Genomic DNA, 27514 nt, shown 5'->3' with positions numbered 1-27514 from the left:
ATAGAAAAGATGGCTGGTGACTTAATCACTAAACTTTTGGGGAGACTACTCCCTTTCTTTATCAGAAAAAGATAACAATAAATCAAACTAACACATTTTGAAACTTGTTAACATCATCTTTTTGTCGTTTGCAGAGTTATCTTTTAATCCTACGCTAAGATTCTGCTTTAGCAAAATGACCGTGCCTACTCTGGGCTGATTACAGTTAAACGAAGGTTCTCAAGTCAAGATTTAGACCTCAGAGAAATAGACAAATGCACTGGATGATTCATTCATCCATTCATTCCTTCCTTCGAACCTTAAATTAATAGGTATTTAATGGGCATCTACTATTATGTTCCACACTCATACTCCCTAAGATACAAAGAACTAAATAAAAGAGATAATAACTATAATAAATGTCTTGATCTCTGCTCACTATATTGGCTAAATCTCCTCACATTGTTTGTAGGCTGTATCAGGATTAGTGTTAAGAGGTTAGTTCCGTTTTGTAGCCTCAGAAAGTGCTGAGAATCTCAGGTCAGTCTAATAGGTTTCAGAACCTAAGCATTTTAGTCCCATTCTAAAGGCATGACATATCTTCCTTCATAGCTTTATTACTTCATAACTTGTATGAAGTAAAACATAGTATTACTATATACTATGTATATATAGTATAGTACCTCTGTATATAAACTCTGGAACCCTAATGTCTTGAGTTCAAAGCCTAGTTCTGTTACTTAATAACTATATGACTTAAAGCAAGTTAGTCCATGTCTCTGTGCTTCAGTTTTCATATCTAACAAATGTAAATAAACAGCAGCACTGTTTTATAAATTATGGGGATTAAATGAGCATATACACATATATAATTAGGAGCATGTGTGTGTGTGTGTGTGTGTATATTTGGAATGGAATCTGGAACGTAACACGTCAGAAAATTTTACTATAATTGTCATTATTATTATGACCCCCACTTAGTACAAGAGAGGGGTTTTTCATTACTCTTCACAGGAAGAAAATCAGTTGCACAGCTCTAACTCGTGTCATATATGCAGACTGATCTCTGTCGACTCACTCACTTACAATCCATCACTATGCTTTGTCATCCTACTATAGTGAAACCATGCACTCCAGTCCAAAAAAAATATTCTGCCAAAGCAATCCAGTTGGGCCACCTCTCCCTCAACTGTGGTTGATCTGCTTCCATTGCCTATTTAAATACAGTAAGTGTGACTAAGGAAATAGACTGCCCATCTCATCCTCATCCACCTCAAACACATAAAAATCTTCTCAACTAACCAGTTCCAAGCATCTGTTCTGCCCCCCAAGTATTTCACCACAGCTGTTATACAATGCTTCCTGCAGAATGGAATTTAATTAAAAGGATATTTTGGCAAGAACCAGTATTAAGCTGGTCATAAACATGTTCCCAATTAATTCAACATACTATCTCCTTAAAAAGTTGTAGCCATGAATATCTTCATTGTATTCTCTAACAGAAAACACTGGAAATAACACATGTGATTGGCAACGTGGCAATATTTGAATAAATTCTAGTGTATCACCTTCAAGGACTATAATGTGTGTGTATGTGTGTGTGTGTGTTTAGTCACTAAGCTGTGTCTGATTCTTTGTATGCCATGGACTGTAGCCCTCCAGGTTCCTCTGTCCATGGAATTCTCCAGGCAAGAAGACTGGAAGAGGTTGCCATTTCTTTCTCCAGGGGATCTTCCCAACCCAGGGATCAAACCTGTGTCTCTTGCACTGCAGATGGATTCTTTACCACTTGAGCCACCATTGAGGCCCAAGGACTGTAATACCACTACAAAATATGGTAAGGAAAATTCTTATTTTATAACATTAAATGAAAAAATAATGAAAAAATTATGTCTCTCCTGATTACACATTATAAAAACCATAGAACCCTATCACTGGAGACAAAATCAGTACACAGAAAATGGGGTTGATGTGTTAGGGTGGCAGGATTGTGGATGCGGATTTTTTAATGATTTTATTTTCTTATTGTTACAAAAAGCACTTGCTCACATTTTAAAATTTCTATCAATAATCTTCAAATTTACCTAAAAGTCCACAAAGAAAAAAATATCTTAAGAAGGATTTATATGATTGAAATACATTAGGAAACTTCAAGTACATAACAAACCATCCTTATAGCAGGAACTTCTCCTTCTGAAGGATACACAAGTACTTCTAAATTTAAATCCAGGCAGTACTTAGCACGTCTCTCAAACGCAGGCGCTTTGGGAGGGAAGCTCTCATAACCCCCCAGATCCACCCAGGCCTGAAGCCCACAGAGGCAGCAACGTGCCCAAGTCTCATTCATCAGCTGCCTCAAGTGCCATTTAGGAAGGGTGCTCACAACCAAGAGCACCATCTTAATTTCAAATTATTACCACGTGAGTGGCTGTGTAAATGGCTGCATGAGACTTCCTACATCCTTAGCTCACACTATTGTTCTAGGCTCCAGGCTGGAAGGCTGCCAGAGTATTCGCCTTTCCCTCCCTTGGATCACTCCTTCTACACCCAGGAGACCAGACCTTCCCACTGGCCTTAGTGTCTCATACTCCATCATAGTCATGCATCTCTACTCCTGCTGACCACCCCACTGCACCCCCACTCTGCCTGCCCACCCCCACCACCCCACTCCCCATCCCTCACCCTGCAACCAATCTGTAACTATCCAACAAACAGAACCCATTTACTTTTGACTATAAACATACACTAAAAACATACACTCTTTCTCAAAAACAGGACTAAAAACATATATTCTTTCTCAAAATTCCTACTGAACTTAAAGTCTGGATTATTTTCCTAACTGGCTCATTATTTTTTTTTATTTTTTTAAATCTCACTGAAAGCATTTTTGGGCTTTTCAAATATAAATCCCAGGTCTTAAGTTTTTGTCTTTTTTTCCCCCCCAAGGCAGTTAATACTCCTGGACAAATATTGAAGGCCTAAGTAAATAAGTGCTTAAAGAATATTAATTACACATAGAAGAAACTGCCAATAAAGAAGAGTTATTTGTGAAATGCACACCTACTTCTCAAGTAATATGAGCACTGTACAATGAATGCTATGGTCAGAATAGGAGATCTGGAGAGGAACAAATCTGTGAAGTCCTATGTTAAACACCTCAGATAGGGAACTGAAGACCTGTCTCTGTGCACTGACCTCTGAAACACTAGGAACTCCAATTCTCTCAGCCTCAGTTTCCTCATCTAAAATTAAAAGTGTTCAAGAAAATCATCTGAATTGTACATCAGCAGTGACCTTCCATGATCCATCTAACCTCCCTCTGCCAAGGAGTCAGGAGCCCTATTATTCTGTCTTGGTACCACGACTTTTTAGGTGAGTGATACTAGACGACGTCACCTCTAGATACTTCAGCTTAGGCATCTACCAAACGGGAAGAATATCCCGTCATTTACCTAGAAAAGAAGAGTTCTGAAGATCACATACAATAGCAGCTGTGAATGTGTGCTTGGAATGTGAAACACCACATAATAATATTAAGGAATTTTACTTAGTCCCGTTGTTAATATTAGATTTGCACCAGAGGAAGTAAAATCCATGGGATTGTTCTTCTAGAAGAGGCCTATGGAGAGAAGGCAGGTCAGTAAATGAACTTCAAGAAAGCAATATGACTTTCTGTCTCATTACACCAATAAGAAAACATTAGAGAATTAGATGATTGAGTAAGATATGTGAGTGTGCGGGGCTTCCTCAAGGAAAAGCACAAAATGGAAGCAAAATTATGAAGTCCTCAAATTCATTCTGGTTTTTGTATTTAATTTCTTCACTGACTTATGGACTTCACTCGTGGCTTAGTCAGTAAAGAATTCGCCTGCCAACGCAGGAGACTCAGGTTTGATCTCTGTGCTGGGAAGATCCCCTGGAAAAGGAAATGGCAACCCACTCTAGTATTCTTGCTTGGGAAATCCCATGGACCAAGGAGCCTGGAGGGCTACAGTCCGTGGGGTCCCAAGAGTCTGACACAACTTAGCAACTAAACCACTATCACTGACTTAACCAAACCAGACTTGTTCAGAAAGTGACATCACTGAGAACATTATTTTCAATATTCCCAATAGTGCAGGGTATTTCCATGGTTTATAAACTACTAAAAGACCAGCTTAAACTAGATAAGATTCTCCCTGAAAGGAAAAATTTAAAAAAATAAGATAAAGAAAAATATTCAAGCATTATTTGTTCTTAAAAAATCATAGGTATTAATTTCTATTTCCTTATTTACTTTCCTCTCTCCCAGGGGAGAAAAACACCTTGTATTTATATAAGCATGTGTCTCTTAGCAGTAGGGAGTGCCATACAGATATTATTCAATCAAACTTCACCTTATCACTATGCAGAGGGCAATGGGTCATTATTAAGGGGTGATGGTAAATGGAAAGAACAAATGTCATAAAATATAGAAAATCTCACAGTGAGGTTGAGGGGTGGGAACCTGCCCACAATACTGGGTTCATGACACTTAGTTTAGAGAGGTCAAAAAACCTAACTCAGAGGAGGCAAGTAAGATGCCATTCTTCCATTATTCACAACCTTAAGCCTACCTGGATGTCTTGCTATCACCAGTCTCCCCATGTCTGAATCTCCCCCTGACCAAAGTCCAGCCCAAAAGCTTCCTTTCCTATACTAATGTAGCCTTCAACCTTTACCTTCCCAGTCAGATTAACTTATCCTTTCTTGGGAAAATTTATGTTTTAATTCTACCCTAATTGTAGTGCTTAATAACTTGTTTCTTTTTCCTTTTTTCCTGCATCACACGGTTTGTGGGATGTCAGTCTCTCCCCCAGGAATCAAACTGAGGCCATGGCAATGAAAGTCCAAGGTCCTATCACTAGGCCACTAGGCCACCAGGGAACTCCTGTGTCTTTTTTCAAACTTAATTGTGTCCATGTCTTACTCCTATACTGTACTGAGATATCTGAAGTGAAAAACTATGATTCAGTCTCTTGTGTACATCACTTCCTAACACAGAGCTTTAAATTTAGGAAGAATGGAGTCTGTCGTTGTTTTTCTCGAACTGAACCTTAGAGATAGACTGATTCAACTGGATGATTTCTGGGGTCCCTTCCAGCTGGAATTCAAAGATGTTACAGTCAAAAGGAATTTATGACATTATCTAATGCAACCCTATCACTAAACAAGGAGCCCCAAGTGAGAAAAGAATGTGTCCAATGGAACCAAGGAGTCCAGTCCAGTGCTTCCTGGACACACTATGGCACCCTTTCTAAACTGTTGACAGGCCAAGAGGAATCACCTCAGGTTCATTTCCCTAAATTTCAAGCCAAGATCTTACGATGCATCTACATGACAGATGACAAAAAAAAATATTTAGCTTAAACAACCATCACTCAGAACATCACAATGCTGGCCAAGGACTCTTCCCATGGCTGAACTTGCTGTTTGGCATCATTTTAGATTCAATTAAAACAGAAGGCAAATGCTGACCCTAGACTAGTGTTTTGCAAACTGTACAAACCAACTCATTAATGGATCATATCAATTTACTAGATCCCCAAAAGTATTTTGAAAACTGAAATAGAATAGAAAACATCAATGTGTAAAAGTGACAGCATGTAGTGTGGAGTGAAATTTTCTTTCACATCTTTATATATATCTGTATGTGTATAATTAGCAATGCAAAATTTATTTATAACTGCCATTTTTGTCAGAAGAAAAGTTTGGAAGCCACTACCTTGAACCAAAGTCTGTAGTGATAGATATTAATAGCTACAGAGCTGACATACATAGTCAAAGTTATGATTTTTCCAGCAGTCATGTATGGATGTGAGAGTCGGACAGTAAAGAAGGCTGACTGCTGAAGAACTAATGCTTTCTTTCAAACTGTGGTGCTGGAGAAGACTCTTGAGAGTCCCTTGGACAGCAAGGAGATCAAACCAATCAATCCTAAAGGAAATCAATCCTGAATATTCATTGGAAGGACTGATGCTGAAACTGAAGCTCCAGTACTTTGGCCACCTGCTGTAAAGAGCCCACTCACTTGAAAAGACCCTGATTCTGGAAAACATTGAGGGCAGGAGGAGAAAGGGACAACTGAGGACGAGACGGTTGGATGGCATCACCAACTCAATGAACATGAGTTTGAGCAAACTCTGGGAGCTGGAAAGGAGAGAGAAGCCTGGCGTCCACGGAAGCTGCAGACCACGGGATGGCAAAGAGTCAGACACCACTCAGCGACTGAACAACAGCAGAGCCGACTGCTACACGGTTAACAAGCAGGACAGGCAAAAGCAGGTCTTAGAAAACTAGTAATACCACCTCTAGTCTCTGCATTCCTATTCCTTGGGGAGTATTCTAGCATTCCCAATTTCAACTGGAAAAACCAAGGACAATGAAATGATACCACCCTTCTCCCCCAGCGTCCTCTCACACTTGGGACTGCCCAGTTCCTGTTTTAGGAGAAGAAGATTCTTGGGTCCCTGCCACTCTTTGCCCCTTTCTCCCTCTTTCTGAGATAAGTTTCAAAAAACAAATTACCACAAGAGAGAGGAAGGAAGACAAAGAAAGAAAAGTTTCTGTTTCAGATATGTGTTTCTTTATTTATTTCTTACTTTCTTTTTTCTAAAAAAATAAAAAAAAAGAGAGAGACCCAAGACAGCCTATAGGAGCTGCCATGTAGGAATCATGTTCCTGGGCACTTTCAGCAGCCTTTCAGACTATTTTTCTACTTCCCTGGCTAGATGGCTGGGTTTCAGTAATTTTCTCTTTCTCCTGGGGTTGGTTGCTAAGAGACACTCTATTACTTCTCTTTCTCTTATGACCCGATTACTGTGATCAGCAAAGACGGCATGCAGACAACATCCTGACATGGCTTATACAAGATGGCTGGGTCTGGTTACAAAACGATGGACTCTCTTTAACCTTCTCATAACCACTGGACCAAGATTTTCAAAGTCCTTTTTCACAAAAGTCTAAGGATCTTCCCATCTTCCTTTAAATGGTAGTCATGATGGATCAACTGTATCCATCATTACAGTACCCAATATTGACTTATATTTCCACGACACTTCCTTTTTTAATATACTTTTTTTTTTTTCACAAGTAAATAAATAGACCAAAAAATTCTCTGGGTTCATTTCCAGCCTGGAAAAAAGACAAAGCTGAAAGGAAACTCTTAAACAGCTTCTTAGCCAAAGTCCTCCAGTCCACCCTTCTTTTTTTGGAATACACAGCCAAAGTAAAGTTCACACCTTGTTTATCTCTAATTCTACACAGCTTTTGGGACACCTTAAACATCCTAGGTGCTTTTATTTCAGTAAAAGGAAAACAAAATGGTTACAGGTTGTTTTCTAATGGCTCTTGATGCCCTCAAAACAGACTAGGATTTTTTTTTTTTTTAAAGTAACAAAAGTTCTAAATCTATCCAACATATCTTCTCTAGTTTATGTTTCCTTTATACGACCTTGAAGAATCAGGTTGCCAGCCATTCATTCATTCTCTCCTCCTCACTCTGAAATTAACTTAGAAGAACTTTTAACACTCTTCTTGCCACAAGGCCAAATTCATCTCTTGTATATCTCCATAGACATCATGGCTCCCAGATCCTCTCTTTATATATCTCCTCAGCTAAACCTTTATCTTAGAACTTCATGCCTTCAGTTTAAGGCTCCAGTTTCTATTAAAGGTAAAAATCCTTCTGGCAAGATTTCACTTTGGCATACTCTCAAAGATGTAGATCTCTTTCTTTTTGATAGCTAGTTAGCTAGCTGGATATGAATATATAGATACAGGTAGATATGGATATATATCTGTATCTCAATGTGAGTACATTTAATAAATATTTCTTTTACAGATTTTGGGAGTTAGCATACATGAAATTTGGATTTAGAGACGGCTGGATTCAAATCAAAGATTCATTATTCATTAGCCACAAGACATCAGGCAACTTATCCACTATCTCTTTAAGCCTCAATTTCAGTATTTGAACACTGAAATCTTAGTACCAAATTTCAAATAATACTATAAAACTTACATATCAGAGACTTGCCATACAGCAGATACAAATAAAATGTTAGCTTCCTCATGAACTATACGTAAAGAACATGAATTTATATCTTGCTCTGGGGTATGAAGAAGAATGCTGGAGGATATTAGCCTAGAATGGAAGAGTCAAGAGGGCATGGGGGTAGCAGAGGAACATGCTGGGGGCATACAGAAAGGAGAGCCTATGGCCCATTTCATAATGGGCCTTACTAAATTCACGATTTTCCATGGGAAAAATTTTACTCCGTGCCTTTCAGGAGTAAACAATTTTACACAATTTCTGCAGCTGAATCACACTTTCATACAATTTGAGAGCAGGAAGTGAAGAGATAATATTGTTCAATCTCATTGTTTTATGATTGGGAAGATCAGCCCCACGTGGTTTGGTGATGTGCACAGGCCACAAGTGCACAGCTAAGAAGGGTCCTTTCAACTGGACCACACTTTTCTCCAGGTAGCTCTTGTCATGTACAGTGGTTACCTTCTTGATTGGCTGGTACTTCCTTTCTGGTGTAGCTAAAATAAAATGTCCTTCATTCTAGCAAATTATTTGTTTTCTCCTTTCAATTGAGTATCCATACACAACTCTGTGGTTGTGTTCAGAACAAACTCAAACTTTGCAGTAAATCTTAGCTCTTAACTAGGATTCATACTACGTTATTCATTCAAACTTTATACTCTGGGAAAGAAATAACAGGTGCTAGTAGGGCTGAGTTTATTTCTGAAAACAGGATGTTTGAAGGGCACTTCATGAATAGTGCCTACATTCGAACTACCAGCCTGGTATTCCCTGGCATTCTTGCTCTGACTCCAGCTTTGCCCTTCCTCTACTTCTAGCAAATGCCAACTAAGGCCCTGATCTATTGCCAACAAGTGTCCTGGCAGCTGTTGGAGAGAAGGAAAGTTCATTGAAAATACCCAAAATGAGCACAGATCCTAAGATCACTCCTTCTTCAACACTGGGTTGAGACGTTTTCCAGCTAAAAGGCAGCAATACTCAGTGACAATTTCAGTCTAGAATGGGCATTATTTTCATACAGGTTAATTTTTATCAGGAATATATACAATGCAGAGCAAACTGCATGAGAGAAACTGCTAGGAATGCTATAGATTCACCATTTGCAAAATATGATGCCTTACCTGGATGGGAGGGGAGTTTGGGGGAGAATGGATACATAGACATGTATGGCTAAGTCCTTTCACTGTTCACCTGGAGCTATCACAACATTGTTAATGAGCTATACTCCCATATAAAATAAAAAGTTTTTTTTTTTTTAAATGATGCCTCAAAAAACCCTGTCTGAAAGGGAACCATGGCTGAAGCTCTCTGAAATAGTAACAATATTTCAAATCCAAAATTCCTGAGAGAAAAAAATAAAAAGAAGAATTATGTCACAGTTTAATGAACTGAAAGGAGAATACTGGAACAAATAAAATCTGTGTATCCCCCAAAATATCCAAATTGAGGTAAAGGCAGGTAGAGGGCTCAATGTCATCAGTGATGGCATGAAAGTGTTTTCAGTTTTATCAAACTTGGCCTCATCTATGTGGCTTTGAGTTCAAAGCCTGTGCCTGCACCTCTGGCTTCTCAGGCTGCCACAGGACGATCTTAGACGTTTTGGGAGATGATCCTGCCAGTATCTCCTCTCCAGATGTCTCTGGGTGTTGAGTCATCCTGTCTCTATTACTCCATGAGTTCTTTACATTCTAAACAAATATATGGGATAAGAAATCACAAAGGTAAGTATAACTGTGGGATGGCTGCTGCCACTTCATCACCTAACTTATAAGTTAAGTTTTAAGAGTTTTGATGTTTACAATTCACCAGTGCTGTAGGCAAGCTACATCCAGGTAAGGGTAGCATGTGTAACTGCAACACACACATAACAAATCAGGAGCAAAGACAGAGAGAAAGTAGCAGGTTATCCTTCGTCCTTAAGAAAAATTGAATAAAAATTGAAAAACTATAAAACAATTTGAGCCCGTGAACAAGACAAACCAGGGAAAGCTATTGAAAAAAATAATTTCATGAGAAATGTTGATAATCTTGTTAATAATCTCAGTTTTGCCTTTACTATTACTCATTCTGATCCAACTTTTCCAGTTTGTTTCCTCAAAATTTAGACTTACTTGAGTCCCATGAACTCCAACTTATTTATAGAACAATAAATCCAACTTTTCCTAATCTAGCTATTTAATCTAGTCACAGGAAAGTTCTAAATTCATTTGTTGACCTTACTACTCACCAGACCTTGCATTCTTTTCCATTTATAGTGAAGGGGAAAAGAGTATACACAAAAATATACACATGAATTTTTTAAAAGTCAGTTAATAATACTGCATAGATTAGTCCTTTAAGCAAGCCAAAAAACTGCGCTGAAATTGTAAAGGCAATTCTTGGTACTTGCACCTTTGTTTAGGAAAAAGAATTCTCTTAGAGAATTTTGCCATTCTCCATCTGTGCTCAATAGCATTAAGTTCAATTCTGGGTCCTGACAAACGAGGCTTTCCATGTTAGGCTGAATAAAACACTTAAAAGCTTTAAAATCCCTACAATGGAACTGTTCAGCATTAAGTAGGGGAAGAAAGATGGAGTGAGGGACAAATCACTATAAGGCTCCAAGGACTCACATAGGGAAGAGACTTTTCTTTGCAATTCACTTGGATATAGGAAAATATTTTCTAATGCAAACGAAACACAAGTAACTATAAATATGTTCCTACCTCTGCCACATATTAAAGCCAAAGCACACTTAAGAGTTCCCAACAGGAGGCTTCCATGGTGATCTAGTGGTTAAGAATCCACCTTGCAATGTGAGGGGCACCAGTCCGATCCCGGGTCCGGGAAGATGCCACAAGACAATTGAGCTGGTGCGCCACAACTACTGCGCCTGCGCTCTAGAGCCCTGCTTCACAACAGAAAGAAGTCACTGCAATGAGAAGCCCTTGTACTACTAGAGAAAGCCTGTGTGTAGCAATAAAGACCCAGCACAGTCAAAAATAAGTAAATATTAAGAAAAAACAAAAGATTTCCTAAAAGGACAGATCTACAACAGGGGAACTGCCGCTGAGCATTATGCCATTCCAGAAAGCTTGAGTGATAGTTTTTTTCTTGCTATGTAGCTGAAGTTCCACATCTCCCATTAAATTTGTGCCTAGGCCTTTCAAGCTTTATTCCCTCTGCAAAAGGGACATTCTCCCACTATATTTTCTAAACTATTGTTACATTTAAAACTATCAGTTTTGTATATTTAATTTGAGCCACCTTAATAAGCTGCATAGATATTATTTATTAGGTAAGTATTCACTGAATGCACCTCAATCGTTGTTAGGCACCATTAATTTTATGATGACCAGCTGAGAGTTCCTATTTTTAAGGCCAAATCGGCTGCTTCGAAAGGTAACTCTGAAGACGGCTCACTAGAATAAGTGTTTGTTTAATTTGTTTGTCTGTTTATTCTTCACTGTTCCTTTCCCAGAGATTTGTAACTCAAAAATGGTTAAGGGAGAGATTTCATTTAATGAGAACTGAATCACAATTAGGGCAATGTGGTTAGACTGTTATAGAATTTTTTTCCCCCTGAGGGTACAAGATTACAACATTAAGTACTAAGGAAACTCCATGACAAGAGATTATAAATTTGTAAGACTAAGAGATATGTCCACTGAATTTATGAACAGATTTCAAATCAAAACAAAGATGAACTTTCCAAAAACTCAGAACTGTCCAAAGAGAGAAAGGCCAGTTTGTTTCCTGCACTAGAAATATTCAAGAAAATCTGAAAAACACTTTGTTAAAGCTGGTAGAAATGCTATCAGAGGAGAGATTGGCAAGGAGAAAAGCACGAGGCAACAAGATTGGCTGTAATAAATGAGTCTAAGTTCTAAGACGGTTTCATGAAAGAGAAAGGCCAGAACTATCAGTGATACACTGGACGCAGACAAAAGGAGACACACACATTTTGCAATTCCAGAGACCATTACTCTCTCAGGCTCTGCATGGAAAAGCTGTACCGAGTAAGACATGCACTTTGGGTTATTAGGAGTTCCTGCTCCTTTTCTTTCCATTATTTATTTATTTTTTAAACCGGAAACCTAGTCACCTCTTCCAAAGCTGCCGTTAGCTTAATGAGATGTTTGTAACATTCACTGGGATTGGGGGAAGACAGGCAGGAGAAACAGCTTAGCAAAATTATTATATTTTGCTAAGGGTAAATGTCTGGCTTTGGGTATTGAACACAGCTCTACCAAAGGCATAAAAGTTGATGTAAAAAGAGCTCAAGGCCCCCACTGAATGTCTATGACTTCCAAGTACCATAATACGCTAACACTATAACACTAGAAAACAGCCTATTTTTAGTACTTGAGTTTGTTTTTGAAAATCACCATGCCATTGAGACTTTTTTTTTCTCATACTACATCTTTTCCATCCCTTCACAATCACTAATGATTATTGACCAAGATACCCTACAGCCAAAAGCAACAGTGGTAATAAGGTTGGTAGAACCCGAGAAAAGAAAAATCCACCTTTCCTCTTCAGTGGCTCTGAGGAAGAGAAAGGTAAATGGGGAATAGAAAGGTAAGTGCCTTGGTCAAGGCCAGAGTGAAAGCTGGCACTGGCCCCAAGAGAAAAATGCAGAAGTTCTCCCTCTCTGCCCTTATTTCAAACCACCAGCCATTCTCACTTCCCCTGCCAACAGAGCTGACTTTTGCCAAGGAGGGAAGAACTAGTTTCACAAGCAATTATCACAATAAGAAACAAGGGTGGGGTATGAAGGAATCATAACCATGGTGGATTGTTTTTTGACTCTGCGATCACTGCCAGGCTTTGAAAAGAAATTGATTTGTTCCTTCAACATTTTACTAGACCAGTTTATAATAAAAGTAATTGTCATTTGCCATGAGGTAGTTGAACTTTCTGTCTCAGAGTACAAAAAACTCCAGAGGATGGAGACAGGCAAACTTGACCCAAATAGTTAACTTTCAAAATATAAATCTGCCGTAAGGGCCACCACAAATGAACCAGGGCAGGAAAGCAGAAGGGGATTTTCTACAGCCATTAATGGCCATATTACCATTATTATCATTATATAACACAGTAGCATATGGGGAGTATTAAATGGTGTACTTTCCAAAAAGACTCTGGCCAACTGGGTTAGGCAATGGCCTCCTTGAATCAAAACCTATCGCTCCTTGAGGCTTGCATAGCTGCCTTGATTAAACACAGCAGCAGGCTCCAGTTGAAGGGACGATTCCTTTTTTTTTTTTTTTTTGAAGGGAGGTAGAATAGAGTAATTGCCAGATGTTTGTAATTTTAGCTATAAAAAGATGGCTGCTTTCCATTCCTGAGTATGTTGAATCTTTTTTTTTCTCTCTCTACCCAAGCTATTGTGGTTCACTAAAATAGGCCACTGCACTGATGAATCATCATTCAAAACTGCAATAATGGAAGCAGAACAAATATGACATTTTAAATTCACATATAAGAGAAATAAGTAAAAATGTATGGGTAACAGTTATATGCAAGGCAACAGAAAGCATATTGCAGTATAAAGAACTCAAGAATCGCCTCTTGATTACTTTCAACCTATGAAACCTCGTATAGCGAGTTTCATCACAGAATCTCCATCTCCTCAATTATCAAATGGGAATGAATAGTCCTGTGTGGCCTCCCTCTCAGAGGAAGGAACCTGGGCCTTATCCATCTCCATACCTCGCCTTACATATGCACTTCCCAGAGAAGATGTGAAAATAAATATGAACGTGTATCAAAACCACATATCATGACATAATTGTGTATGCACATTGTCTTTTATATTGTACATTCACTGTATTTTCTAATATAATTACTAGAACCGCCACCACCATCACCACCAAATGTTCAGTTCTCTCTTCAGACAATACCTCTTACATTTGGCTTTTATTTAAGCAGCATTAATATAACTAGCTTTGGAGACTGGTGACCTCTTATGCAGGGGATGTTATCTTTCTTAACGAGTGAGTTAAGCATCTCTTTGAGGATCTGATGACATATGGACCCTTTCCCTGAAAAAGACATACACATGGACCAAGTTTAAATACAATATCAGAAGACTGGCTAAACTCCAATTATGAATCCCAGAGATGAATAGGACCCAAGATAAAATTCCCAAGTAAATTAATTAATTATTTTTCTGTGATGATATAATTAACAACATCTCTAAAATCTCTCTGCCTCATTAAAGAATTTGGAAAACAAAAGATTTTTAAAACTAATAAAAATCACTGATTTACTTTATACAGTTTGCTTTTTATAAAGTTTACTTACATTATTATCTGTAATACTCGTTCAATAAGAATGCTCTTTCTTAAAGGGATACCATAAATATGAATCTTTTTTTTTCTCCAATAGTGACATGGTTCAAGTAAATCCTCTCTCTAAGAAAGGTGTCTTGCAAATTCCAAAAAGGACGTATCAACACATCATAATTCTACCAGGAATAAGATAAGCTTATTCTAAAATGTCAAATAGCAAACAATTACCATAGGGGAAAAAAAAAAGATAAAACCATGGTTATTTTCAAAAATGGCCAGCAAGAGTTATATTTAGACAATTATGATTAAAAGTCTAAGGATGAACAAACTATGAATTATCACTCCTAGTGTTAATGGTCATGCTTTAATTTTAATAATAACAGCAACAATAATGCTGGCAGCTTCCAACAACTTAACCATTATTTTTGTGCCAGATATTATGCTAATTTATACACTTAATTTTGAAAATAACTCTTTGGGATATGTGTATCTCTATTTTAATGTAAGAACATACTGAAAGAGCTTAAGTAGCTACCTAACCAGTTAGCTCAAGTTCCTAGAGAAGTAAGGACTAATAAAAAACTTGAACCCAGATCTGATGTGAGAGTCTGTGTGCCTAGCCACTGCCTCCTGAGTCTCCCTTCTTTTATCCTTCCAATCCTATTCTGGCCCCAAGTAAACTCTTCTTTCTGAACCCTCTGAGAAGTTAGCCAGAAAGTCACTTCACAAACAGAATTTATAGCTTTATAATGTGAGTTACTTGATTATTTTCATATGTCAGGTTTCTAATGAAAATATAAACTGCTTAAGGGCTAGCATGTGTTTTTACTCTTCCCCTATCTATTAGAGAGTTCTATTCAATAAAAACGGCATAAGATGCATCTGAATTGGGCTGAGGAGGGAAACTGAAGACAAACGCTGAGGGTGAGATATGAAGATGCAAATTCAGTCTACTGACAACCAAACTGGGTGGGTATGTGCTGCGATGTGCAGTGCTTAGTCACTTAGTCATGTCTGACTCTTTGCGACCCCCCAGGACTGTAGCCTGCCAGGCTCCTCTGTTCATGGTGATTCTCCAGGCAAGAATACTGGAGTGGGTAGCCTATCCCTTCTCCAGGGGATCTTCTCGACCCAGGAATTGAACCGGGGTCTCCTGCATTGCGGGCTGATTCGTTACCAGCTGAGCTACCAGGGAATCCCTGGGTGGGTATGTATAACACCTCAAATAGTGATGTTTACAGATATACATCATCTAACTTGAAGATTTCTTTTCCAGTAAATAATTTTTACAAAGGAAGCACTTAATAAACCACAAGTCATTATTATTATAGGAACAAATCAATAACAAAATATCAGCAAGTTTAAATGTCATTTTAATTTCATTTTAATGTCAATAAAACTACCAACGACATCTAAGTCTAAGCAAGATGACATAATTCACTGAAATTAATGGCTATTTCAAATAGTTACCAAAGGCTCTCTGAAATACTGTCTTTTTGATGATGATTTACAGAGATTACCTTGGCTGTATTATACTTTCATACACCATCTCATGCACAGGTGATTCTAAGTAATTTTCACATGTTATTTGGACAAATTCTACTTCAAACATCTCTGGTAAAGATTAGGAAAAATAAGTGTGAGAGTTTTCTTTTAAAAACTATTCATAACATTAACACAAGATGCAAAGTAGTGCAGAGGAAAAGCTCTGGACTTGGAATTAGGAAACAAGGATTCAAATCCCACCTTTGCCCTATGCTGGTTGTTTCACTTTGTCTAATAGTCTCTGTATACTGAGGGTGATGATACTCATCTTTTATAGGGCAACAGAAAAGATCAGGTTAACAATGAAGCTGAGTGGCCTTCGGGAGAAATAGACTAGGTAAGTCCACTAAAATGTTTCCCATATTCTTACAACAAAATTCTCCCGGAGAAATTGTATCAGTAATAGCAATAGTCAACAATGATTATGCAGTGATTATTCTATATTACCAATGCTTTACTGAAGGGAAAACACTCAAATTTGATCAAATGTGGCTTTCCCATTTATAAGCTTCATCCTGAATCCTCTGAATCTCAGATTTTTCATTTGTCTCTAAGAACCTTAATAATAAAGGCACCATAATAATGTTACAGAATACAGCGGTAATTAAGTGAGATATTACGTGGGAAAGTGCTTCAGAAACAATTCACACACACACACACACACACGTCTTTAAAGTTGCAAGTTGTAATGAATATTTCATAATAAAGTCCCTCTTGCTGCTTCCCATTTTCTCAGGATCACCCAAAAAGGAGATAAACCAGAACAACAACAACAACAAAGTTATAGTTGGCTCACATCTCACGTTCTTAAGGGTGAGTATTTGACTGGGTAAACAGACTGCTTTAACTTAGTTGGGGGAGAATTAAAAGGCAGACTTGGTTTTTGCCTCTGCGTTAGAGATGTAGAGATACGTTAAAGATGTAGACACGTAGAGATGGTCTTAGCATCGCTACATATAGCAACATTTCATTCTCAAGCATGATAGACTCTTGGAGAGAAATGGCTGGACAATTCTGGCCAGGACCACTCTGGCCAGGACCACCAGAATAGTAGCTCTTGCCCAGAGTGTAATAAGACTGATATACTTCTGCTTCTTGGTATTTCCTCCCTGTAGCTACCCACCCTTCTGGAGCTATTCCTAGACATATGTGTCAAAGCACATGAGATGTTGAGTCTACTCAGAGTGAAGTTGCTTTGCTCGTATTGCAAAGCTACCAGGAGCCTCGATGCACTACCTAAGGACGTCAGCAAAGAGCTACTAAAATTACAAGGGTCAGAAGGGGTACCTTGCTCTGCGTTCATATGCCATTCCCTTTGCTTGGCATGCCATGCTGTCCGCCGCCCTTTCCTGTGTGGCTAACAACTAGTTCACTCTCCAAGAGTCAGCTCAGATGTCCCCTTCCCTCTGAAGCTTTCCCCAATCCCTCCAACACCACATCTTTCATGTCCTTTAATTCATTTAAGTTACAGATTGCAACATCTGCTATTACATGTTTATGTTGACTAGCAGACAATCTATTCTGCCTGAAAGCAGCAAGACACAGGAAAACATACAGAATGGATAATAAGAGATGCTGGAAGGTCAAAGCACACAGCAGGCTCAGGGTGCCACAGCTCAGGGTCCTGCCCTCCTCTGTCCCTGGTGCTATTCCTAGCCATCCAGTCTCTGGATACTGCAAATCTAAGGAAGGAGGATAAAAATATAATACCACGATTTTTTTTCCTTTTACAGCTCCTAGGGTCAATCATTGTTTCAGGGTATGATTTCTTTATATGGTATATTTGCCCAAAGGCTTAGGTGTCAGGTTTATTTTTATAATATTCATAATGAATCTATTTATAGATGATTTACATAGGCCTGTCATGACCCCAAATCAGCTGAGATTTCAGGCATTGCTACCTGAAATCATGCAAGAGCAGTGTTCTATTATGAAGAAGTTTGGGCATTGCTGAGGCATTCTAGAAGAATCTTTCTTTTTTCTTTACATCTTGTTTAGTTTTTAGACATCAGTTAAAACTCCTTGGGACAACATATGCAGGAAATTGGTATTTATGATGAAAGCACAAGGGGAAAAGCATAGTATCGTGAAGAAGGATCTGAGTCCCTGAATCTCTACATTGTTCACACAAGAAAAGAAGCATAAGACTTCCACAGCTACTGTCATTAAAGAGAGGATCTGTACCCACAGGACCTGGAGAAGGTTCAAGAGCATTAGAGGACTGACCCCCAAAGTTACTGAAATAAACAAATAGTTCCCAAATTTTGGCTGAGAATCAATCAGAATTACCTGACAAGTTTTATTTTGTTTTAAGGTAGACTCTTTGGACCCAGGCTCTGAGATTCTGATTCTGTAGGACTGATGTGAGTCCCAAAGATGTTCTTTTTTTTTCTTTTTTTGTTTTTTTTTTTAATGTTCCCCAAGTCAGTCTGATGACTGGCCTGCTTTAAAAGACCATTATAACAATGATCTTCAAATGGTGCATAAAAGATGGTACCCTGAAAAGGAGAAAAAAACACTAAGAAATCTACATGTATTTATTTACATATGGTTGTTATACTTTTTATTTTAAAATATAGATGCACAGAAAGTTGTAAAAATAATATAGAGTCCCAAGAACCACTCATTCACCTTCTCTCAATGGTAACATCTATAAAGATAAAATATAATATTAAAGCCAGGAACACTGACTTTGTTTCATTACTGTTAACTAGTCTTTATTCAGTTTTTACCATATTTTAACCTGTATTCCTTTGTGTATATTAGAGATACGCTATTTTAACCCATGTACAGGTTAATATAACCACCACTACAAGAGAGATACATAACTCTTCCACCACCAACTCCCCATTGCTTTTTCTTAATGTGAACACCCATTCTCTGCACCAGTCCACCCCTCATCCTGTCCCCCAACAACCGTTACTAAATGGCTCTCCATCTCTCGAGTTTCATCATCTCAAGAATCTCTTACAAATGGAATCATATGGTATATGTAATCCTTCCAGAGTGATTTTTCTTTTTTCATTAAGCATAATGTCCTTGAGGTGAATCCAGTTGCTGCATGTATCAGCAAATCATTCCTTCTTATTAATAAATAGATTGGATGGATGGATCAGAGTCTGTTTAAACATTTACTGACTGAAGGACATTTAAGATGTTTCCAATATCTTGCCATGATAAAATAAGTTATGACATTCATGGATAAGAGTTTTTGTGAACATAACTTGTCATGTCTCTGGATTAAACGCCCCTAGAGCACAACAACTAAACCATATGGCTAGTATACATTTGTTGTTGTTGCTGTTTAGTTGCTAAGTCATATCCTACTCTTTGTGACCCTATTGGACTATAGCACGCCAAGCTCCTCTGTCTGTGGGATTCTCCAGGCAAGAATACTGGAGTGGGTTGACATTTCCTCCTCCAGGGGATCTTCTTGATCAAGTGATCAAACTCACGCCTCCTGCATTGGTAGGTGGACTCTTTACCACTGAGCCACCAGGGAAGCCCCCTTAGTAGACATTTACTTTGATTTAAAAAGAAACAAAAAAAGCTGCAAAAAGAGTTTTCCAGACTAGTTATACCATTTTACATACAACTTCCAGCAATGTATGAGAGATTCAGCTTCTCCACACCCTCACCAGCAAATGATGTGATTTTTCTTTTTAGCTGGTTTAATGGGTGCGTTGTTTAGTCACTAAGTCATGTCTGTCTTTTTGCGACCCCATGGACTATAGCCCACCGGGCTCCTCTGTCCATGGAATTCTTCAGGCAAGAATACTGGAGTGAGTTGCCATTTCCTTCTGTAGATGTTTATTTATTTTTATTCTCAAACAAGAAATTCAACTTTCTTCATATTTAACATATGGAGTGAAAATTGTACTTCACATTTATATAATTTAAAAATGAAGAAGATTAAAGAGCACCTCACCACACAATATTGCATTATTCACAGTTTTTGGAGTCAGACTTGGATGAGAAATCTACCACCTTATTAAGGCATTCATTTCAGCAGTTAATTAAGTGGCAAGTTATAAGATAAGAGATTTTTGTCAACAATTCATCAATTCCTTTTTGTCCTAAAACATTTAATCCATTCTGTGCACATACATTAATTCTATCACTGTAGATCATAAGCAAGTCACCCCCCACCCTTCAGTGACATAGAACTACAACAATCACGGAAGGATTCACCAGATCCAGACTCAGCTTCACCACTTACTATTCTGTGATACTGAACAAACACCTGACCTTGCTGAGGTTTCACAATTGAGGTAGTAACCCTTGCTTGTATTCAACAATATTGATTTGCTATTTACAGCATTCCTAGAGCAAAGGCCCTATACCTCCTAGAAATGTATTATGGAAGTAAACTACCCTTATCTGAGAAACGAACGTGTATTCAATAATTTTTAAGATTTATCCTGGTTCAATAATTTTATAGCAATATAATATTGAGGCACTAAGATCCCTATCACTAATATTAGAAGTTTATACTGTTTATCAGTATTTATGAATATTATTAATAACTGTATTTATACTGCTATACATTTATTAATCTTATATTACTGGTATTACTAGTTAATTATTAGTAATGGTCTGTATAAAATTATGAAATGCATTTATTAAATACTATTTAATAATTTTATCAATATTACTTAATATTAATAAAAGCAACTAGTTATTTTTATTATAGCAAGGAAAACACTCTACAAGGGCAGAGATCAGTCTCCATTTGGCTCATTACTTCAGCTCCTAGAAGGGTGTCTGTCTGGTGCAAATTCTGCTTTAAGTAAATGACTGTTAAATGAGAATGAAAAAGTAATTCCTAGAGGGGTAAAAGTAATTCCTAGAGTTGTAAGTAAAGTATTTTATGGTTTATGAAACATTTTTACACTCATTATATCTGATCCTCAAAACCACCTCATAAAATAATTAATATTACCAACTAGTTTTATAAAGTAAGAAAACATGAAACAGAAAATTGACATGTCCAAGGTGAAGGAGTGAAACTGAGGCTTGAATGTAAATGCCCTGACCACCAAGTCAGCACTGAATCTTGGCTATTTTGAGTGTCAATAAGTCCTATGAATATTTAGTAAAATCTGATTTCATGATTTCATACAAAGAATTACAAGTTCTGTTCTCTTCAGGAAGATGCAATGTAAAGATCAAACTAATATAATTAATATCTGACCCTTTAATGAATACACAGCTTATCCTTTTCCCCCCATCTCTGAAAATTTAAACTCATTTACTGTACTCAACAATGAGAGATGAGGCTCAAGATGCTTGCTCTGAACCAGAAAATGGACACACCAGTCAAACTTGAGCATTTTCAGTGAACTTGTGACTGTCCTGTTGACAGACCACAGTTGCAACAAACAGTCTGAGAAGTTGTAAGTGTTCTTCTGTGATGGCTGGTGATTTAACAGGACTGTTAGAACTATACAAAGACGATGTTTCCCATTTGTACCTCCAAAGTCACAGGCCAGATTCACCTTTCACATCAGGGAAGACAGACTAGAGGACTCCAGAGACAGAAGAGTGCAGTTCAAGTATAAATATTTAGATACGACTTGCTCAGAGTTCACCATCAGTCCTTACACATTTTCTACTACCAATTATTTCAGGAATAAAAAGTAAAAGCTTTTACTAACTGCAAGAGGAGTTCAGTTCAGTTCAGTCTCTCAGTCATGTCCAACTCTTTGCGACCCCATGGACCGCAGCACGCCAGGCCTCCTTGCTCCTCACTAACTCCTGGAGTTTACTCAAACCCACGTCTATCTAGTCAGTGATGTCATCCAACCATCTCATCCTCTGTCATCCCCTTCTCCTTCCGCCTTCAATCTGTCCCAGCTTCAGGGTCTTTTCAAATGAGTCAGCTCTTTGCATCAGGTGGCCAAAGTATTGGAGCTTCAGCTTCAACATCAGTCCTTCCAATGAATATTCAGGGCTGATTTCCTTTAGGGTGGACAGGCTGGATCTCCTAGCAGTCCAAGGGACTCTCAAGAGTCAAAGCAGCAGCAAATTGGCTCATATGAACAAGATTAAAAACTGCAGGAATAATGCATTCCAAATTACTTTTTCAAATACATTGCCATAAGTGGCCATCAATTTCACTCACATTTTTGCTATCTGTTGAAAAAACAAATACGTCCTGCCTGACCAGGTTACATGACTTCATATCACTAAGGGCCAGTTCAACACCAAATAGCAATAATCAAAGACTCAGCAATTCCTAGGAACCAAGCACCAATTTTGTCTCTTCCAATCTAAGACAGTGGAGACCTAATGGAAAGAACACATTTAAGACCTGAGTTCTGGAGCCAGTTCAGCCCCAAACTCCTGGGTAACCTTGGGAAGATATTCTTTCCCCTCTCAGACTGAGTTTTCACATCTGACAAGTGAAAGAACTGCCCTAGAAAACCTTCAAACTCTTTTCTAGTTCTGCTGCTCAAAGACTTTGTGATTAAAACATGAAGAAAGGCTTGGGCAGGAAAGTGGAAAGGAAACAAGTTTGGTTGCCATTTCCATCATGGGAGACCAGTTGTTAAAGATGGCATTTTGTTCTCAGTACTATGTTTACCCTGGGTTAGCAACAGGAAATAACTACTCCCTCTCCACAGAATGGATTGGGAACCTCAGGCAGAATAAAACACAGAGAGATCTAGTAAAAATTTCCAGGCTTAGGATCCTCAATGAATAGAATTTATCTCACCTATTCTGATTTGACTTTACAAGTCTAGGTGAAGCAATGTAGGCAAAGCTTGAAAACAGAGGCTTTGTTTATATTATACAGAAGCATATAAGGTAATATACATAGGAAAAGTTAATTTAAGATAAAAAAAGCAACCATTTTGAAATTAATTTCAAAGAAAAATCATGAAATAATAAAATAATGAATTCAAAATAGATGGGGCTATCTAGCCCAATCTCTAATAAGTAGAACCTTCTAAAATCAACAAGAGCCCTAGATATAAAAAATAGAGCCTAGCTCTACAATTTTATTAACTATGTGATTACTGAATAAGTTCCTTCACTTTGGGTAGTTTACCTCTCAGTATAATTGCAGTACCATCTGTTCTAACTCAGAGAGCTACAATAAGAATACTCTTTTGAGAATTAAATAATAACAAATACACAAGTGCTAGAAAAATTCTAATGGATTGTACAAACAAAAGGAATTCTACTAAAATGATCATGTGGAATTTGTACCCTATGGATTCACTTTTTTAAAACTCTTACATAAAAAATATTTTTAAAAGAAATTTCAGAAATTGGAGAAAGTCAACTCCAGGTCACAAGATAACTCCAACTTTACAAACCTACAAACTTTACAAATCCTTCTGTATTATAATCTATTGTAATAAGGAACACAAAATATTATCACAGTTCAGACAGCCAAATTATTGAGAGAATGAATTTCCAACTGCCAGAGTTAAAATAGTAGGAAAATTTCAAAATCATTTCATAAAACAATGTATTAATAAAAGAAAAAAAAAGATCATTTTCTTTGGTATCTACCAAGAACAGAAAAGGCAAGATTTACAGCCTGTTCTGCCATCAAAGTCTAAGGCTTTGGGAAATTTTTGCAAACTGGAAGCAGAGAGAAGGCCCAGATTACAAGATAAAGAACACTACTACTAGTACTTTAAAGACCAAAAGAAAAATCATGTCACCTTATTCCCTCACCAGTCTAGAAGAGACAGTAAAGAGAGAAAACCACATTACACATACCAAAATCATTCCATAAAAAAATACATAGACACTTAACATGGTAAAATTTGCAAGAAGACAAAACAATAAAAAATACACATGGGCTCATAAGTATATAGTATAGGACACAGAAAGGCATTTGGAAATGCAGGGGCATTCCAAGATACACAAGTTGTTGAAAAAAAAACAAAACAATGAAAAATGAGAACAATGGTAGCAAAATAACAAAACCCTAAGGCCTGAAGAGCTACTAACTGGAAAAAAAGTACACCCCACTTTTAAATGTGTCAAAGCCCTTCAGAGAAAGTTATTAGTGGAATACCTTATAAAAGAAAATTATAACATATGGTATCACATAAATATAAGTTGATGTGGAAAACGTGGGTACTTTTTCAACTTTCACAGTCAGAATTTAAAAATGAGAAAGCAAACCCCAGAGATTACAGACATAAGACCAGGGTGAGAAATGTAATCAGTAACTTCAAGGTAGCAGTGGTTAAGCAAATCCTAGGCTACCAAGCTCAAGGAAAGGGGAGAGGAGGTAAAAATAACCCATACAGAACCATAAACCCTGAAAAGTATTTGAGAAGCCTGAATATGAACCTGGATAAGCAGGTTCACAGTGCTGTAGCTTGATTATCACTGCGAACATCACTGAGCACCTAGTCAGGTGTCCTTCTGGATGCTGTTGGGAGTAAAGGCATGAGTCAGGCAGCCCCACCTCCAAAAGGTCTGAATCTACCAAAGGAGACAGGCCCACATACAAATAAATCTATTAGAAGGCCAGGTGTGCAAAGGATTGTATGAGATGCATAGAGATTACAGTGCGGGGAAAGAGTCCTCGCTAGAATATAATACAAGGTCCTGATAACTCTGGACTCAGACAAAGGGGACCTGAGGTCTAGCACCAAATTGATGACAAGTAGGTCATCCATCTTCAAACAAATCACTTACACTCTCTGCACTGCAGTTTTTCACCTTGACACCAGCAAAAGGTGGGCTATAATTTCTGTTAGTTTTACACTCTGTCTTCATGGCTGAGGTTCTTGGAAGTCAGACTCTGAATTAAGCTATGACTGCTAAGGCTTTATGGGCTAAAAATTGAGGGTGAGTATATATAGAGGCAAAGGATAGCGTGAGCTGAGCTAACAAGACCTTGGCATCATCAACTCACCCTATAAATGAAAACTGTGTTAACTACTACCTGGGGATTTCACTAATGGTACAGAACATTCTAAATGGATCAAAAAAGAAAAAGAAAATGCATATAAACTTTAGAAAATGGATTAAAAATTAAACAAAAGTAACATAAATTATAAAAATGTTGAAGGCAACAGAAGATGCACTAACATTTAAATTAAATATAAAGGAAAGTAAATCTTACACTTCTAACAAATATCGTGTCATAAGATACAGCAGATGAAGAGACGGAGCTACATTTTAAAAAGTCTGAATATCCATGAACCTTTATCCATGTTTGCCTTTAAAATGCATATATGCTAGAGAAATCTCTTCCTTCATGTATTCAAAAAAGGTTATATTAAAAGGAAAGAGAGACTGGCAGAATTGCAAGAAAGACTCAAGACTTCAGAAATTCAATGAGACTGAGTTGCTTCGAGAGAGGATGCCATGTTCCAAACTGTTTATTGCAAGAGAATTACTGAGCAGTGCATTCACCCATCCAGCCATCCGCCATCCATCCAAATATATATACACATAAGAAGATACAGACATACATTTGACCACACACAACCATTCCCACTAAAAACACAGTAGCATAATAAGAGCCAAGAGGAACATAAGGATGAGTGAGAAACCATATCTTGTTGCTTAAATGGGGAAACAAAGCTTACATTCTTATAAGGAAGTGAGGAGGTATCACCATCATATGGGGCCGGAGTGCCACATATGCCAGGAAAAGGAGGACCAGCAGCACAGCAGGCTGGGTGAAGACAATAGCCTCACTTCAAAACCACAGAGAGTGTCACCTCTTGTCTCTAAGTTTCCATTTTTTGATGTGAAAAAGCACTGGGTTCATAGAGTTATAGGATAGGGCAACAGAACGACAACAAAAAAGCAGAGTGCCTCACATAGACCATCTGGTCAACAGTGGCAGATTAAGGATAGCAGGAGGAGCAACAAAAGAAGTAGGAATTTGACAGTCAGAATAAGATGCATATGGAAACCCAGGGAAGAGATTACTTCCGATTACTTCCAATCCAGGCCATGCCCAGACACTGGAGAAGGTAACACAAGTAGGGTTGTGACAGGGACAAGAGGGTGGTGAGGTGGCATGGTAAGAAAGAACAGAGCTGAGCAAAGAGCTGCAGAGGATAAGAGATGAAGCCAGTGTCCCTAGAGAACCAGCTGGGCAGTGAGAGGACCTCACAAAGTACGGTGACCAGGATGGGGCATCTCAACACAGAAAGACTCGGCCGAGGGTCCAACTCACTAGAATTCACAGCACTCCGAGTGAAGACGTCTGAAGAACGACCATCACCTGCTTTTCCCCTCCCTCTCACACATGCTAACACGATACAGAACCTGCCCCATCCTGATCCTCAAACGTGCACTGACTGTCCTAACTACTAAGCCCTCCTCACACCTCTGCCTCATTCTCGGTAAGAGGGACTGTCTTTATTCTCTTCATATTAGAGGGAAATTCATCTTACCTCTCCCGCAAAATGAAGAGACAAAATAACTAGAGAAGGGAAAAAAAGTCTAAGTGCCTTATTAGGGTCACTTCAAATGGACACACCATCAGACCACTGCTTGGTAGCACATGGGACACTTGTCCGATGGCAAGAGGGAGGGGAAACTGGGTGGTAGGCACGTTTCTACAAGACAATGGGATGGGTGTGGAGGATACTGCAATAGAAGGACACTGAGCTATGAATGAAGAGATGAGGGTTCTAGTTTTAGCTCTGGCCAAAACCACAGTCAGATAACCCCTAACAGATTTCAATCTGTATGCCCAAAAGAAGAGTTTCCTAGGTGGTTACAAGGTGTTCTTCAGCGTTTGACAATCTATGTACTATAATAACCATACTACAGAATTCTTTTCCCAATGCAACACTGCACTACAAATCACTTTTATTATATTGAACTCTCCTGTTTTAGGCACCCACCTCTGCAATGCCCACACTCACCTTCACCACCAGGTTGCTTGTACGGGTTGTACTTGGGCTTTGGAGCAACAACTGGGGCAAATTTCTTGGGTGGTTGCTGTGTGGACACTGAAATGCTGGGGGTCCCAAAGGAATGGGTGGTCTCCATCCGTGCAGACACATGGCCAAGAGGCTCAGCAGTGCTTTTTGGTGGCAGCCAAGATGGGTGAGACATTGTTGAATCTAGAAGTAAAAAGAAACAAACAATTGCTTTTAAAGACACACAAAAATGAAAGCAGTATACTTCACTTCATTATTGTTTCTTCTTAATCCATACCTAATGAAAGTTTGAAAACAGACTCTGAGATGATGAAAGAAGGGAGGAAGGAGGAGGAGGAGGTGGAGAGTCATGAAAAAAAATACCTTAACGGAAGGAGGAGAAAAATTGAACACTCCCCTCAACCCATCTTGAATACCTCTCTTCCAACAGTTATCTATTTTAGTGTCTAGCATTCTTCAGGAAGTAGATATGAGTAAGAAATGGTTCCCAGCCTTAAGAAGTTTCTATGGTACGAGAATCTTACATCAGTAAGGTTGAGAAAAAAGCTTCAATTTCATTAACAATCTATTAAAGTGATTACCACATCAATTAAATGATGATATTATCTAAGTGAAGCTTTCCTGGTGGCTCAGACAGTAAACAATCTGCCCTCAATGTGAGAGACCCAGATTCAATCCCTGGGTCAGGAAGATCCCATGGAGAAGGGAATGGCTACCCATTCCACTATTCTTTCCTGGAGAATCTCATGGATAGAAGAGCC

General features: G+C 38.2%; 1 protein-coding gene across 19 annotated transcripts in view; it reads right to left on the bottom strand.

Annotated features, from left to right (window-relative positions):
• The window catches only part of LPP (LIM domain containing preferred translocation partner in lipoma), a 728299-nt gene that overhangs the window by 466922 nt on the left and 233863 nt on the right, over positions 1-27514 (bottom strand). For all 19 annotated transcript variants that reach the window (XR_014067544.1, XM_081536682.1, XM_081536595.1 and 16 more), the window contains one exon: positions 26736-26936. Coding sequence is in view for 18 of the 19 variants with exons in the window: in XM_081536682.1 (XP_081392808.1) it covers positions 26736-26928 (193 nt within the window). In the remaining variant the exon portion in view is untranslated. The remainder of the gene's footprint in view (positions 1-26735; positions 26937-27514) is intronic.

Source organism: Giraffa tippelskirchi, chromosome 2 (assembly GCF_054371585.1).
Source record: "Giraffa tippelskirchi isolate mGirTip1 chromosome 2, T2T-mGirTip1v1.2.pri, whole genome shotgun sequence".
NCBI classification, from domain to species: Eukaryota; Metazoa; Chordata; class Mammalia; order Artiodactyla; family Giraffidae; genus Giraffa; species Giraffa tippelskirchi.
Note: the sequence above shows the minus strand (reverse complement) of the source record. Positions and strands in the feature narration are given on the sequence as shown.